A 14410-nucleotide genomic window follows, 5' to 3' on the forward strand; every position below is an offset into this window, starting at 1 on the left:
TTGTTCACGTTAAAAAGTTTTAATAACCTATGAAGGCTCAAAGACGTGAAACTGAACAGAAGAGCTCCTCGGGTCTCCTGTTCTGCTTTAGAGCTCCAACACGTTGCAAAGATCCAGAAACCAAAGACCATCGGCAGTAAACAAACTTTATTTTGTCATCTGCATTTACAGCTGGAATTCTGGGAATTCAAAAATGACGTCTTTGCCTGTGAGCTTCTTGTAGACACCAGAGAAGGTCTCCACCTGAAACAGGAAACATTCAACGTTAATTTATATGAACCCGATGCTCACCTGCCATGATTGGTTCGTTATGAAAAGGCTCCAGGAAAACTCAACCTGCAGCTCAAAGTCTCAAACATTTATTTTTGATGCTAATCTACAAAATACAACCCTGACATCTCTGAAGTTTCTGTATCTAATCAGAGTCTGTGCACTGCATGGTTTAGCTCCCCAGTAACGGCCCCAAAGGACTCTGGGAAGATGTAGGAATATGCAGGACGCTCGTCCTCACCAGCCGGCAGCCGGGGACGAGCTTTCTGTCCGACATCGTGGAACGGGAATGTACGTCTCGGCTCAGAGCTACGCTCCCATACGCCACCAGGACAGAGCCAGGAGAGCAACTCTCTGGATGTCCACGTCGGATTACCCCCCCCCCCCCCCCCCCCCCCCCCCCCCAAAAGCTCTCCAAATCGCAGCCATTTTGGTATTTATGATAAATCTGAGTTAAAATATCAACAGAAGTTTAACTGACTGACTGACTTTTGCTGCTTGGTGCCCTGGGGTTTTGGCCTCATGACCTGTTAACATTTTTCCACACTAAATCCATCCACTGATAAGTGAGTTAAAAAGACGTCATCGAAGTTTTCCTGAACATCCTGCCTCGTCTGTGCCTTTAAAACTCACTTTGTGTTCGACGTTGTTCTGCTGAGCCTTGTCCAGGTGGACCTTGATGAGCCTGCTGCTGTCCAGTTTCACTCTGATCCTCTTACCCACGATCTCACTGGGGAATACCAGGTCCTCCAAGATGGCGTCGTGGACCGCGGTCAGAGTGCGGCTGAGGGAGGAACCAAAAGTTGAAGATGTTAATGCTCAATGAACACAAATCATTCTGTGAGCCTATGCTCAGAGGACCGATCCATAAATGTCCCGTGGTCACAGGTTCTGTTTTATAAAGTTCAATTATTTAATTACATCTAACGAAGTTAAAATAAATGCAATGACTGCACTTAAAAACACCTTTGAGGGTCGTGGAGGATACAAGGACCAATCGTCTGAAGTTTTTAAGTTTTCCATTTTTATTTCAAACCTGGTTTAGTTTCAGTTAGTTTTTGCTGAAAACAAAGTTTTACTTCACCTTTTATTAATGCTGTTGTTTCAGGGCTTTTTAAATAGCATATGGGGTGGGGGGGGTATTTGTCAGGGGCAGATCTAAAACCCTTTGGTGAAGGTAATTCACTCGATCATGTGAACATCCTGAGTCTCAGTCTGTGCCGATACATTTGCCCAAAACTAACACGAAAGTCATTTCTTCCTCCTGGAGTCTAGTTTTTATTTTGAATTCAGTTCAAGTATAATTTCCCCACTAATACTTTCAGTTTACTGCAGCAGTCTCTGGAGTGAGACACTGAATGAGTGGGGGTCTTTGTTGACCATAAAGCCTGTCTCATGAGGGACAGGTAAGAGGCGAGGCCTGCCTCCACTGCAGGATGCGAGCGGCTGCAGACATGTGCAGCAACCACAGGCCAAGCAACAGGAAGTCAGCGTAGACCGTCACCAAAAGTAGAACGCGAGGGCGTCAAACCACCAGTTACAGCGGTAACAGCTATACGTACAGTAACCTGAGGAGTTTTACTTCCTCTAAATAAATCTTACTCTGAGTTAGCTGGTTTGAGCTGAGCTTTGGATTCAGTTTTTTAACTGCTCAAAGACAAAAGTCAGGCCTACAAAATCATAACTAACCACACTACACTTCCAAAGGACCTGCAACACTGAAAAGGCTGCTTTCAAATGTTTCAGCCCAAACGAGTTCAGAAAACAAACATTCATTTGAACCGTCTTTGGTTTCAGTTTCCAATCAATCAGTCTGTGCACTGCATGGTTTAGCTCCCCAGTAACGGCCCCAAAGGACTCTGGGAAGATGTAGGAATATGCAGGACGCTCGTCCTCACCAGCCGGCAGCCGGGGACGAGCTTTCTGTCCGACGTCGTGGAACGGGAATGTACGTCTCGGCTCAGGGCTACGCTCCCATACGCCACCAGGACAGAGCCAGGAGAGCAACTCTCTGGATGTCCACGTCGGATAAAAACTGTTCAGCTTTCTGTATAATCAATAACCAGTTTATCCTTTTCAATCCTGTTAAAAATCTTAGTAACTGGCTTGCAAATCAAACAGGAGGAGAGATGCAGGTGTTAAATATTTTGCTTAAATATTAAAAGAAACTAATAACTTTGCTCATCTTAAAATATTAACAGTAACTAATTTTTCACTCAAAATCCCATCAAACGCTCTCTGACTGCAGCTCCTTTTCTTAGTCTCATTTGATGACTTTGAGACTGATGGATGAAATAAAAAAAGCCACCTGAGGACAGCAGAAGAGCTGCAGCTCACTTTTTAGATAATATAAAACAAATGATCGATCAAGGGAAGTATGAGATTAAAACAAAAGATTTGTAATAACTCCCAGAGGAAGATCCCACATGGATAAAATGGGTTTGTGACATTTCCAAATACTAAAGAGATTTTAGAGTTCAAAATGACTCTTTGGGGGCTGAGAAAGTCTGTGTTACTTGAATTTATAGAAGTCCTCCCTTTTCCTGTGATTTTCATCCATTTAATACATACATTGTATTTTCAGCTTGTATTTTAATCCCACTTACAAAAGAATAAGTCCCAACACCAAACTTATAGGCAGGAAAAACCACTTTATCCCGATGAGTCATTTTATGCATCAACAGCCTGATGGAGACGCATCCTGGTTGGTTAATCCAGCCAAATCGTCAACTCTGACCACATTTGTGGATCTAGTAAGTTTACAGTTATCCTCACACTTGATCTTATTTTGAAGATGAGAGCGACGCATCTTATTGTTTTACTTCAACAACAGTATTAAGATTGATTCAGTTTATCATTAACAAAAAAAGCAATTTTTTTCTAAAGCCCAAAGATCACACTGGAGATACGTCACATCGATATTTACAGTAAAAATCACCTAAGTTGGATTCAAATGGGCCATAAAATTTTATCTGACTTGTAAAAAAAAAAAAAAAAAAAATCCATCTCATGTGTAAGTCGGATAAAATCCGATTCTTCAAAGATATCAGACAGTTTGGGGTCTAATATAATTTTGCTTCAATGTCTTTCTGCTTCATCTCTGGATTTTCGCTTCTGCAGAGTTTATAATCTCATATAGCTGCTTCTAAGTCTGAGTTTGTAGCTCACGCTCGACTCCTGCAGTTGCCATGATCGTCTCCGGAGAAATGAACTGATTCACCAATCCAGACATCACGTGACTGTACAGACACTCGTGATCTCCAGGCATTATTAGTGTGTGTAGATGTGGTGGGAGCTGAGGAGGGCTGTAGCACTAAACTCACCCGACTTATGCCATCACATTTAATTGGAAATGTATTAAAATGGGAGGGTAGGCAAAAATCCGACTCTTATGATCCGATTTAGGAGATGATTTTTATTGGAACGTCAGGAACATTTGGGACCTGCAGAAGCCATCTGACTACAGCAAAATCTGATTTGTGCGACTTTGACTTAGGCTTTACTGCATTCATGCAATTGAAATAAGTAGTTCCCCTTGTATTCTACCAGCACCTGGTAATGTGCATTGTATTAATACCTCCACAAGGTGGCGGTAATGCACTTAAAGCTGCCACCACACTACCAGATGCTGGCCTGATAAAACCTTTAATGAGGTGATGAGAAATGAAAAACTTCAACATGAGAAACATGCAAAGCCAGAAATCACTGCAAGGGTCAAAAGATTTAGAAAAATAAATGTGAACTAAGCAGAGCGCCAACTCCACCCGTTAAAGCTCAGAGAGCGAACCGAACAACATTTCAATATTATTATTACTGGAAATGCTCATCCCTACACCGCCCATCCTCCACCGTCTCAGTGCCAGAGCTGGAAACGTGTCTGACATTTATAACCGGGAAAGATAAAGACTACAAATCTATATAAAAGTTACAAAAACTACACGTCTCGAGTCATTTTCCTGCAGAAATCTGTATGAAATCAAACTAACAGCCAACTGTCTGCACTCACCTCCTGGGACGCTTCTGCTTATTCTTCGTGCGGCTTTTCCTGGTGGGTTTGGGCAGAATTCTCCTCTGAAAATCAAAAATAATTCAGTTACTCGCCAACGAGGATTCAGGCAAATAAAAGCAACTATAGAAGAGCATGCACACAGACTGACAGCCCGGCTCACATCAAAGGGTTTTATTTCATCATCACATCATTAGTTGAACCCTGATGTGAAAAAATGTGCACTGCATGGTTTAGCTCCCCAGTAACGGCCCCAAAGGACTCTGGGAAGATGTAGGAATATGCAGGATGCTCGTCCTCACCAGCCGGCAGCCGGGGACGAGCTTTCTGTCCGACGTCGTGGAACGGGAATATACGTCTCGGCTCAGAGCTACGCTCCCATACGCCACCAGGACAGAGCCAGGAGAGCAACTCTCTGGATGTCCACGTCGGATAAAAGCAGAATCAACACCACATTCAAAACATGCGCTCCGATCACAGCTCCTGCCCTCTTCTTAAAGGGTTTGTGCATCTTGTGCAATCTTTTACCGGCACTCATCTTGGAGGTGAAACATAATTTTTCAGGAAATCAGTTATTAAGGCATCAAACTGACAACAGCAGCCTCCTCACCTGTGCAATGAAGACCACGTGCTTTCCGCTGAACTTCTTCTCCAGCTCCCTCACCAGACGCACCTGAATCTTCTGGAAGGACTTCAGCTGAGGGACAGGAACGAAGATGATGATGGCTTTTCTGCTCCCACCAACCTCGATTTCCTGAAATGAACCAAACAGCAGGTATTTAAGAGCACAGCAGCACAGCTACTGAATGCCAAGCTACTCATGTGGGGTACAAGTCCCCCCTTGGGACCTCCAGGTTTGTCCAACCTCCAAACTGTGTTCGCTTAAACCGTCCCCTCAAAGTGCCTCTAACCAAGATACTGGCTTAGAGCATGAGTCGGTATATGGTCTCTATATGGTGGCTCTTCACTGCTCAATGCAGGTAATAAATTTACCTACTTCAGGTCAAAGAATAACCCACCCTTTACTGGTTAATAAAGGATAACTTACTCCTTATAGGGTCGTGAAGGTGGCTGCTAAACAGTGAGAAAGATCAATTCAGCTTTAAGTTAGTACAAAACGATGTTAGTAAAACAACTTATAACATCTGTCAAAAAATGTGCACTGCATGGTTTAGCTCCCCAGTAACGGCCCCAAAGGACTCTGGGAAGATGTAGGAATATGCAGGACGCTCGTCCTCACCAGCCGGCAGCCGGGGACGAGCTTTCTGTCCGACGTCGTGGAACGGGAATGTACGTCTCGGCTCAGAGCTACGCTCCCATACGCCACCAGGACAGAGCCAGGAGAGCAACTCTCTGGATGTCCACGTCGGATTACATTTAAAGCTCAACATAAAGATATTTAAAAGCTAGTTTTTAAACCACTGACAAGCAGCAAACACATTAACAGGCTTGATCCTGAATGCTATTCAGTTACATAAAATAAAATGCACAATGCAATGACAGTAAAGTTCATGGACAGATTCATGTGAACTCCCACCTTTGCTGCAGTGATGTTCAGCTCTCTCAGCTGAGCCTTCAGGTCAGAGTTCATCTCCAGCTCAAGCAGAGCCTGTAGGAAGACAAGTCGACTCAGCAAAGCACGTATAATCACAACTTATTCTGACTGGTTCAAGCATTTTCTATTGATTCATATTTCATTAGGAGACCAACTTCAACAAAGGCAACTTTTCCAGGTGGTCACTAAAAATATCAAAGAAATTATCAGCTGCTGCTCCAGCAGGTTCTTCATCCTGTGGATGGACTTTAACTCCACCGTCTTGGACTCCAACAGGTGATGGTTATGCTCTTTAGCCTTAATGAGCTACAGCTCAGCAACACCAGCTCCTCAGGCCCCGTTTCCTGTGGAAATGGGGCCTCAGTCGCTGTAGGTTCTGGTTCGTGACACCTTCCACTGAATCTCCACAGCAGACCAAAGACTTCCATCACCAAGCTGTTGTTCAAGACAGCCGAGTTAGCACGTGACCACAGGATGAGCCTGGGGCCGGCTGAATGATGCTGTGCACTGCCTCGAAAGCTGGTCAGCAGTGACTGAACTTCCTAAATAAGAGTGAGGGGATAGTCCATTTGATCATGTCGATGTCACAGATCAGTGAAAAAAATTATTTAGGTTTTGCAGACATGCGACAACTAACTGAATTAACTTATTCGCCATTTTGAATGTGTGACAATCGTGGTGGAATCAATGTAGGATCAAGTGATAAGACCCCAATCACACAGGCCTGGGACGGGTCCGCTGACCATCAGGCAACCACTGCTCGTGAGGGAAAATGGGTATTTCCCAACTGAGTGGTTCTGGGAGCTGCTGGGAGAATGATCGCTAAAATGCCAGTCTCACACAGTCAGTGCCACCCTGGCATCCAACTGCTGGAAAAACGTGTATTCCCCAACCGACTGGCAAAAACCTCCCTGTGATTGCTTTGGTCCCTACGCTATTGCTGCAGTCATAGGTTAAATGAGTGTGACGGGCTTGTCTACAAACAGCTGCAATCAAACTGTAAAAAACGCAGTGCAAAACAGAAAGGGCGGACAACACCACACGAGTGTCCTGCCAAAGTCTGTGTGGGAAACAGGGCTGTACCATATATTGTCTGCAATGATACTGGTATAATTTTTTTTTTACATGATATAAAAAATATGTCATGATATCATTGCTATAGCAGCACCAATACACATCCTTCATTTACTTATAATACTGCTGCCTGAAAGCTCCAATAAAACGTCCAGCATGTTTTTCATATATTGTCAGAAATACCAGTTCTTGAAAGATCATAACATAATTTTGAGGATATATCACCCACGCCTAGTGAAAAACATGGTATTCAACAGGCCACAGTCAGTCCAACAACCAGTAAGTGGACAAACCCATCAAACAGAAGAGCCCTAATCAAAGTCAGATATGGGACTGAGAATAACCTGCAGTTACCTGATAATTTGTACAAGTCTTTAATGCGGTTCATGAGCAAATAAATAGACTCAGTTATAGCGTTATATTTCTCAAACAGTGAAGCAGATTTTGCCTCTTCATAGATAAAAATCAGGTTGCTCTTCTTAATAGATATATTTTGCTGTAAAAATGGGCACAAACTAGGAGAACTAGTACTCAAGTGATGTCTGAACAATAAAATCTTACAGCCCTCTTATGATACAGGTAAATTCATGCTGCCTTGGATTAACAGGGTACTTCTCCCCCAGTTGGCCCCCTTCAGCTGTACAGCAACCCCGGTAAAACATGGACCTTAGATGCTGGCGGACTTTCTTACCTGAGAGATCCCAGACTCAAACTCGTCTGGCTTCTCGCCATTAGGCTTCACTATTTTGGCGCTGGTACTGAACATGGCCTTTGTCTCTGCAGAGAAATAAAGACATGTGGGTTAGAACCGCTGAAGGGCAGCGGAGCATTTATAATGTCCATCCTTCACTGAAAGCCAGGAGCTGCGAGGCGAGCGGCGCTAACCTAAAGGGGCAGCACCAGAGCTAACCGCGCTAGCTTACAGGCGCTGAGCAGATGGGTATAACAGCACCATGGGCATATAGCGGAACTTACAAAACAACTATATAAGCAACAATGAAAAAATCTGAACCTCCGGCCCTGAAAGTGAACTTAAGGTCTCCTCTTCTCGCTTCTGTGGCGGCTAGCTAAACACATGCACGGCCTGCTGCTTGCTGCTAGCCGCTACCCGCTAACCCGAACTCATTGACCGGAGCTGCTCTACTACGCCTTACTTAGCCGTAAAAATGAGCCATCCGGTGCTGCAACTTACATAATCTAACGTATCACAGTCTTCACATGCCTTACTGTGTGTAAATTTTGCCATTAAACACAATTAAAGTACATTTTAAAACAGAAATGCCAGTCCAGTGTAAAATGGCACGACTAACCTCTGTCAACGACGGCCAAGGAAGAGGCCGGAACATCGCGAGAGTTGGCTTAATCCAATCGGGAGCGACCGTTTCTGCTATCGCGAGAGTTGCAGAAGCACACTTGGAGCCAAACGAATTATCGCGAGAGTTTTGTGGAAAACAGGGAAATTACAGGCAGTTGATAGCATTTCTTTTAGAATTTTTTTTTTCCCGATTTTCTTTAATGCAACGTTTTCAGATACAAATAGAGCTAACGAAGAAGCTAAGAAGACTACAAGACTTATTAGACTGTTGTCATATGCGTAAGGAATACTTTTTTGGGTTTTTTCAAATCTAGCTAGCCCGGACATCTCCGGCTGCTGAATCTGTCCCATATTTGAAGGTTTCATGTCAAACTGCGCCTCGACCACTCAGCGTGTTTGGCATTAAAAAGTTAATTTCACGATGCTAGGCACCTGCGTTGCTCCGCAGAGTGTCGGCAGACAGTAATGTTTAGGCTGACTGGTCTTTTCAGAGTTGCATGCAGGACCTTTTGTAGCACCGCCGACGACATGGCGAAGGGGAAGTTTTTCTACGCAGTTAAGAAAGGACACACACCGGGAGTGTACACTTCATGGTGAGACCGCACACACCTCAGTGAATGCACGTTTGTGTTGAAGAAAATCAAAGTTAATGGCTCCTCAAAGGGCATTTTCTTTATTTCTCAGAATGAGCGCATGCCAGCTTCCTTTCAGATAGGAGGGGATTTATTTTTCTCCTGAAGCTATCGCAAAACGGTACATTGAACATAAGATATTGTAAACGTTTCCTTATCAGGATATTACACACTTTAATTCGGCATCAACATCTTCATTTTCTCCGTTTTTGAACTGGTGGACATCCAACAGTTAAATGTACCGCCGCCACTTAGTGGGTTTTATGTGAGTGGAAGTGTCTAACTTTAATATCTTATTTCAAAACTTGACATCTAGATTGTCTTTGTTTTGTTTAAAATAGACATCCTCCAGAAAAATAGGTTACAGCACTGCAGACCAGACTAATAAATGCTGTTTAGAATTACAGCCTCTTTAGAGTAAAGAAAAAAACAAACTAATGTTTTACATTTAATGTCTTTACTTAGTTGCTAGAATTTTTTTCTATATTAAAATATGCGTATTTTTATGAGGAGTTTTGATGTGAGAAGCAAACAAAACAAAGCAAGGTGTTGATAAACACTCACCAGACACTTTATTAGGAACACTTTTCTAGTACTGGGTTGGACCCCTTTTACCATCAGAGCTGCCTTAATTCTTCATGATTCAACAAGGTGCTGGAAACATTTCTCAGAGGTCTTGGTCCATGTTGACATGACAGCAGATTTGTCAGCTGCACATCCGTGATGTGACACCCGAAGGTGTTCAAGAAACCAGTTTGAGATGATTTGAGCTTTGGGACATGGTGCGTTATTCTGCTGGAAGCAGCATCAGAAGATGGGCACACTGTGGTTATAAAGAGGTGGATGTGGTCAGCAGCAATGCTCAGTCTGCGGTGTTTAAACTGTGCTAAGTTGATACTTAGGGGCTCAAAGTGTGCCATTACACCACCAGCAACCTGACCTGCTGACACATGGCAGGATGGATGCATGCTTTCATGATGTTTACACCAAATTCTGACCCTACGTCTGAATGTCACAGCAGAAACTGAGACTCATCAGAGCAGGCAATGTTTTTCCAATTATCTGTTGTCCAGGTTTGGTGAGTCTGTGAAAATTGTAACCTCAGTTTCTTTCGTCTGACAGGAGTGGCGCCTTGGTTGGTATCCAGAGAACTGCCACTCATTTTTTTTTTTTGGACCAGTCTCTCTAAACCCTAGAGAGAGAGAGTTGTGTGGAAAATCTCAGCAGATCAGCAGTTTCTGAAATAGACCAGTCCATCTGGCACCAACAACCACACCACGCTCATTCTGGTGCTCAGTTTGAACTTGAGTAGGTCACTTTGACTACATGCCTGAATAGATTGAATTGCCGCCATCTAATTGATTAGAAATTTGTGCTAATGACCAGTTGAACAGGTGTTCCTAATAAATTGTCTGGTGAGTGTTAATTAGAGCATGTGCAGTTTAAGATTGGGGGGGCGGTGGAGACATCTCACGATTTTAATTCTCCTGATTTTTGGTTGTGATTTAGGGACGAGTGTAAGAGCCAAGTGGACAAATTTCCATCTGCCTCTTTTAAGAAGTTTGCCTCAGAGCGAGACGCCTGGGCGTTCGTCAGAGGCATCGAGCCTTCTGCAGTTCCAGAGGTGAAGAAAGGTGAATATCTGCTAATTTTATACCCTTTAAATACACACTTGAGAAACTGTAATTAGCGCTGGGGCCGAGGCTGAACTGAGAGCGTCTTGGCGCTGAAAAGGCTGTTAGTTTGGAGTCCAAGAATAAGTTAACCCAACCACTGTGTCTTTGGGAGACAGTAATACAGGATCCACACAGCTATTCATTAAGACAAACTTCACAGTGGGATTATTCAGTGTGGAATGGGTATTCTTAATTGTTTTCCCACATGGACAGCAGATATTGTGGGAGAATCGGGTACATACTGCATGCTGTTCTTCACTGTACTTAATCTGACATCATATGGACTTTCTGGCTTTCAGTAACTCAGAGTGTGGCGTCAGACGTCACCCTGCTTCCTAAACGAGGCCCGGAGCCGCTCGAGTACATCCCCCTTGGCAAGAAGAGATGCCACCCAGACGGGGAGGCGGGGCATCCGCCCAAACGAGTCAAAGCATCAGAAAGCTCGTCATCGGAAAGCTCAGACAGATTCACGTACATGGGTGAGATGGGCTGATGTTACAAGTTTTAATATGAAGGTTTAACTCCATTCTGTTTTTAATCCAGTCGCCCGACTGGATTAAAAACACGAACGCCTTTATAAAACATGGACAGATAACCTGTAAAATCATGTTATTTACTGCATGCAGTGATATTTAAATGTAAAGTTTAGAAAATAGAAGTAATAAAACTTGGACTTCAGTCAGAGGAAGCTGTTCTCCCTCCGTGCAGGTGACGCTGTGGTCGTTTACACTGACGGCTGCTGCTCGGCAAACGGACAGCGCGGAGCCCGGGCCGGCATCGGCGTCTACTGGGGAGTCAACCACCCGCTGTGAGAACACATACTGTGACAAGCCTGTTTTAAACAGCGCCTAAAATTTCTGCTTACACAGTCTAAACCTTCACACTGAAAATCTTAACCGATTAATGCATCAGTTTGTCACGTTTGTTGCCTCTGGTTTTGCAGAAATGTTGCAGAGAGGCTGCAGGGAAGACAGACCAACCAGCGCGCAGAGATACAAGTAAGAATCTCATCTCAGCAGGGGCGTTAGAATCTTAAAAATCCAATAGAAAGCTCATTATTAACTCTGCAGGTCTGTGGTTAAACACCAGAGTTTTTTCTTCTCTATTTTTTTTCCCAGACGTGGGAAAGTTTGGGGTAATTTTCACCAATTTAAAACACTCTGAGGGGCTGCTGTAAAGAGGCTTATTAAAAGCTCAGTTCAGTGCTCAAACTGTTCGTGTTTGGGAGCAATATTAAAGTAGAATACACTAAAGCAAACTGAGCCATTGCACACTGCTAGAACTGAACAATGTGCGGTCAGGTCAGTCTAGCAGCAGTTCAAGGGGCTCCGATTTCGCCACCTGCTGGTCAGAGGTATAATACACAAAGGGACAAAACCAAAAACGGCTCCACATGAGTGAAGTTTTAAACTCATGTTGTGTAAAGTTTCCTGAAAATAAGCTCAAATACTGATGGAACAAATGTATACATTTTCTAATATGTAAAAAAAAACCCACAAAACTGGCTAAACCAGTGAACCAAGATGCTGTAAATGTGATTTCATTTTACCTTTAGGTCTTTCTCTGTAAACTTTACTTCCAGAAGTTGTAACCGTGCTGATTAACTGTCGTCTCTGCTCTTGGTGATCCAGGCAGCCTGCAGAGCGCTGGAACAGGCCAAAGAGAATAACATCGAGAAGCTGGTTTTATACACCGACAGCAAATTTACGATCAACGGTGAGTCACAAACTCTGAATCGAGTCACGCCGTCGTCCTCCTGCACCACGACTCAGATTCCAGGTGTTGGGTGTCACACTGACGGGCGAAGTCTGTGGGTTTTCCTGCAGGTGTGACCAGCTGGGTGAAGAACTGGAAGCTGAACGGCTGGCGGTTGAAATCTGGAGGTCAGATCACCAACAAAGAAGACTTTGTGAAGCTGGACAGACTGAATGGACAGCTGGAGGTGGTCTGGGTAAATATCGGCTTCTCGAGGACTTTAAATTTCTTAAAACTGATAAAGCTCCCAGGGGGAAGAAATAAATTCACTGCTTGATTTGTAGCTCAGCATCACACCAGAAGGTTTTATTCTGTCTTTGTTCAGGAGATAAATGTGTGTATTTGGCCCCATAAGCTCACTGATTTTAATTTTCTGGCAGATGAACAACAGTTTTATTTTTAGATTCATTTATTTTTTTACTGCTGGATGAGTCTGTGCTGCTGTCTACTGCCCCCTGCTGGGAGGCTAAATCTGCCCATAGGCTCAGTACCATCAGTGATGTCATCGCTGTGGAGATCAGTGGACTATTTGGATTAAGATGATTTATATTTATAAATAATTTGCTGAATTGCGCATTAGTCATAAAATATAGTCTCAGGTCTGAACAATTCATGGACAAACTTTTGTTAAAAATAATCTTCAGACGATAAAAAAACTGTTTTCTTTCAAACTACAGTTTACTGCTGAAAATCTTCAGTTATAAGAAATCCCTGGTTTGTTTCTACCATTAGAATAATTCCACATTTTATATTTAAATATGCATGTGTGTTATTAGCTAATAAAATATGTGCTAATTTGTAAAATATCGAATTTTATTTCCATTAGTCTGAAAGCAGTCTGAGAGTTGACTGCACCGTGTCACCTTTGTAAAGTAAAAACCTCCGAGTGAGTGTTCTCATTCCTCCTTTCACCGTCAGGGTTTTTCTTTGAGCTGTGCAAAGTCAGGTTGACACAAATTTGCCTGCCAATTATTTTCTGACTCAGTTATTTTCAGTGATTAAAATGTAAATTATTCCATAAACGTGTGTTAAAATATTGGTATATTAAAATATTGGACGCTCGATTGTTTGTCAGAAACAATCGAGCGTTCAGTTGGTCCCGTTCAGTCGAGCGCTCGGCTGCTGCTCACCCTTAAAATCAATAACGGTGCTCTTATTTTTCCTGCACTCTGCAGCTTCTCTGTTTTTAACTTAATAATAAATACGGTGTAATACTCCGTGTGTTGTTCATCTGAGGTTGTAAGTAATTTTTAAGAGCTGCTAATCACCAGCTGATTTTTTTATTATGTCCTGATACAATTTCTTTTTCACGTGACCGTCGGTTTGTCTGTTCATACTAAATCACACTGAATAAAAACAACAATTACAGGACTCAAACAATTGAATCCAATCATTGGTTTAATTTTCAGAGACGTCTTTATTCAGTAACGTCTGTATTTCAGAAAAAACTGAAGTTCCCAAATTATTTATCACTTGGAGTTTTTATGGCTGCTAAAAGTCTGAAACACCAGCTGTTTGGTCTCCAGATGACTTTACGTGGGTTCTTCTCTCCTCTTCCAGATGCACATTCCCGGTCACGCCGGCTACAAAGGCAACGAGGAGGCCGACAGGCTGTCGAGAGAAGGAGCAGCGAAGCCTCTGCAGCCGGAGCACTGAGAAAAAGATGAGCACAATTAAAGAAATCTGCTGCAGGACTGTTTAATGCTCCTCTTTAGTTCATAAGCTTTGAAAAAGGGGGTTTGTTTTTCCTCTCAGCGCCACTTATAACTAAACTGAAACTTGAAGATGGGAGGAGGGTCTGTGTTGGTCTTTTTTTTTAATTTAATTGTAAATTTTGATTTGTTTCTTCTCTGAATAAAGAATTTAAGCTTCACCTGTTGTTTTGTGTGACGTAGCAGGAAGTCAGAGGTTTCTAAAGAAGTTTAAGAAATCAGGGGAGCTCAAAAAGGGTAAAATGAGTCCTTCTCCTTGTAATGCCGTCAGCCCTCCAGCAGGAGGCGCTCCAGGTCATCATTCCAGCACAGACAAAGGGCTCCTGAGGATTCGGGGTTTATTTAAGGATCCCTTTGCATGCTGATTGACACATTTTGATGAACATTGTCTCAAACATGCGGTTGCTCGGGGAAT

General features: G+C 43.1%; 2 protein-coding genes and 4 non-coding genes across 7 annotated transcripts; 1 reads left to right on the forward strand and 5 right to left on the reverse strand.

Annotated features, from left to right (window-relative positions):
- Positions 1–132: 132 nt before the first annotated feature.
- On the reverse strand, positions 133–8281 carry rps7 (ribosomal protein S7). Its single transcript, XM_030722120.1, has 7 exons — positions 8216–8281; positions 7597–7682; positions 5814–5885; positions 4887–5030; positions 4277–4341; positions 904–1054; positions 133–243 (listed from the first exon to the last, which is right to left on the reverse strand). Exons 2-7 carry the CDS (start codon positions 7669–7671, stop codon positions 166–168), a joined length of 585 nt encoding a protein of 194 aa, XP_030577980.1. The 5' UTR covers positions 7672–7682; positions 8216–8281; the 3' UTR covers positions 133–165.
- LOC115774979 (small nucleolar RNA SNORA73 family) lies at positions 425–641 on the reverse strand. Its single transcript, XR_004019251.1, has one exon. It is a non-coding gene; the product is annotated as a small nucleolar RNA SNORA73 family (small nucleolar RNA).
- Positions 2082–2298, reverse strand: LOC115774978 (small nucleolar RNA SNORA73 family). Its single transcript, XR_004019250.1, has one exon. It is a non-coding gene; the product is annotated as a small nucleolar RNA SNORA73 family (small nucleolar RNA).
- On the reverse strand, positions 4492–4708 carry LOC115774977 (small nucleolar RNA SNORA73 family). Its single transcript, XR_004019249.1, has one exon. It is a non-coding gene; the product is annotated as a small nucleolar RNA SNORA73 family (small nucleolar RNA).
- Positions 5430–5646, reverse strand: LOC115774976 (small nucleolar RNA SNORA73 family). Its single transcript, XR_004019248.1, has one exon. It is a non-coding gene; the product is annotated as a small nucleolar RNA SNORA73 family (small nucleolar RNA).
- A 52-nt stretch (positions 8282–8333) lies between the features above and the next one.
- rnaseh1 (ribonuclease H1) lies at positions 8334–14156 on the forward strand. 2 transcript variants are annotated; one of them, XM_030721523.1, is made up of 9 exons: positions 8334–8499; positions 8712–8813; positions 10362–10486; positions 10828–11007; positions 11237–11336; positions 11472–11526; positions 12160–12244; positions 12355–12479; positions 13844–14156. In XM_030721523.1, the coding sequence occupies exons 2-9, from the start codon at positions 8749–8751 to the stop codon at positions 13937–13939; spliced, it is 831 nt and encodes a 276-aa protein (XP_030577383.1). In that variant the 5' UTR covers positions 8334–8499; positions 8712–8748; the 3' UTR covers positions 13940–14156. The 2 variants fall into 2 exon arrangements, with proteins under 2 accessions (XP_030577383.1, XP_030577382.1); XM_030721522.1 differs by having other exon boundaries at positions 8355–8813.
- The last annotated feature ends 254 nt before the right edge of the window (positions 14157–14410 follow it).

The sequence above is a fragment of the Archocentrus centrarchus genome, chromosome 24 (genome assembly GCF_007364275.1).
Source record: "Archocentrus centrarchus isolate MPI-CPG fArcCen1 chromosome 24, fArcCen1, whole genome shotgun sequence".
Classification (NCBI taxonomy): domain Eukaryota; kingdom Metazoa; phylum Chordata; class Actinopteri; order Cichliformes; family Cichlidae; genus Archocentrus; species Archocentrus centrarchus.

Excerpts from the sequence above, each read along its gene's own strand:
- rps7 (XM_030722120.1), bottom strand. The coding sequence starts at position 7,671 with ATGTTCAGTACCAGCGCCAAAATAGTGAAGCCTAATGGCGAGAAGCCA. Across the intron at positions 5,886-7,596 it reads TTGAGTCTGGGATCTCTCAG|GCTCTGCTTGAGCTGGAGAT; the intron begins GTAAGAAAGTCC and ends GTCTTCCTACAG. Across the intron at positions 5,031-5,813 it reads TGAACATCACTGCAGCAAAG|GAAATCGAGGTTGGTGGGAG; the intron begins GTGGGAGTTCAC and ends GGTTCATTTCAG.
- rnaseh1 (XM_030721522.1), top strand. The coding sequence starts at position 8,686 with ATGTTTAGGCTGACTGGTCTTTTCAGAGTTGCATGCAGGACCTTTTGT. Across the intron at positions 11,008-11,236 it reads AGACAGATTCACGTACATGG|GTGACGCTGTGGTCGTTTAC; the intron begins GTGAGATGGGCT and ends CCCTCCGTGCAG. Across the intron at positions 12,480-13,843 it reads GACAGCTGGAGGTGGTCTGG|ATGCACATTCCCGGTCACGC; the intron begins GTAAATATCGGC and ends CTCCTCTTCCAG.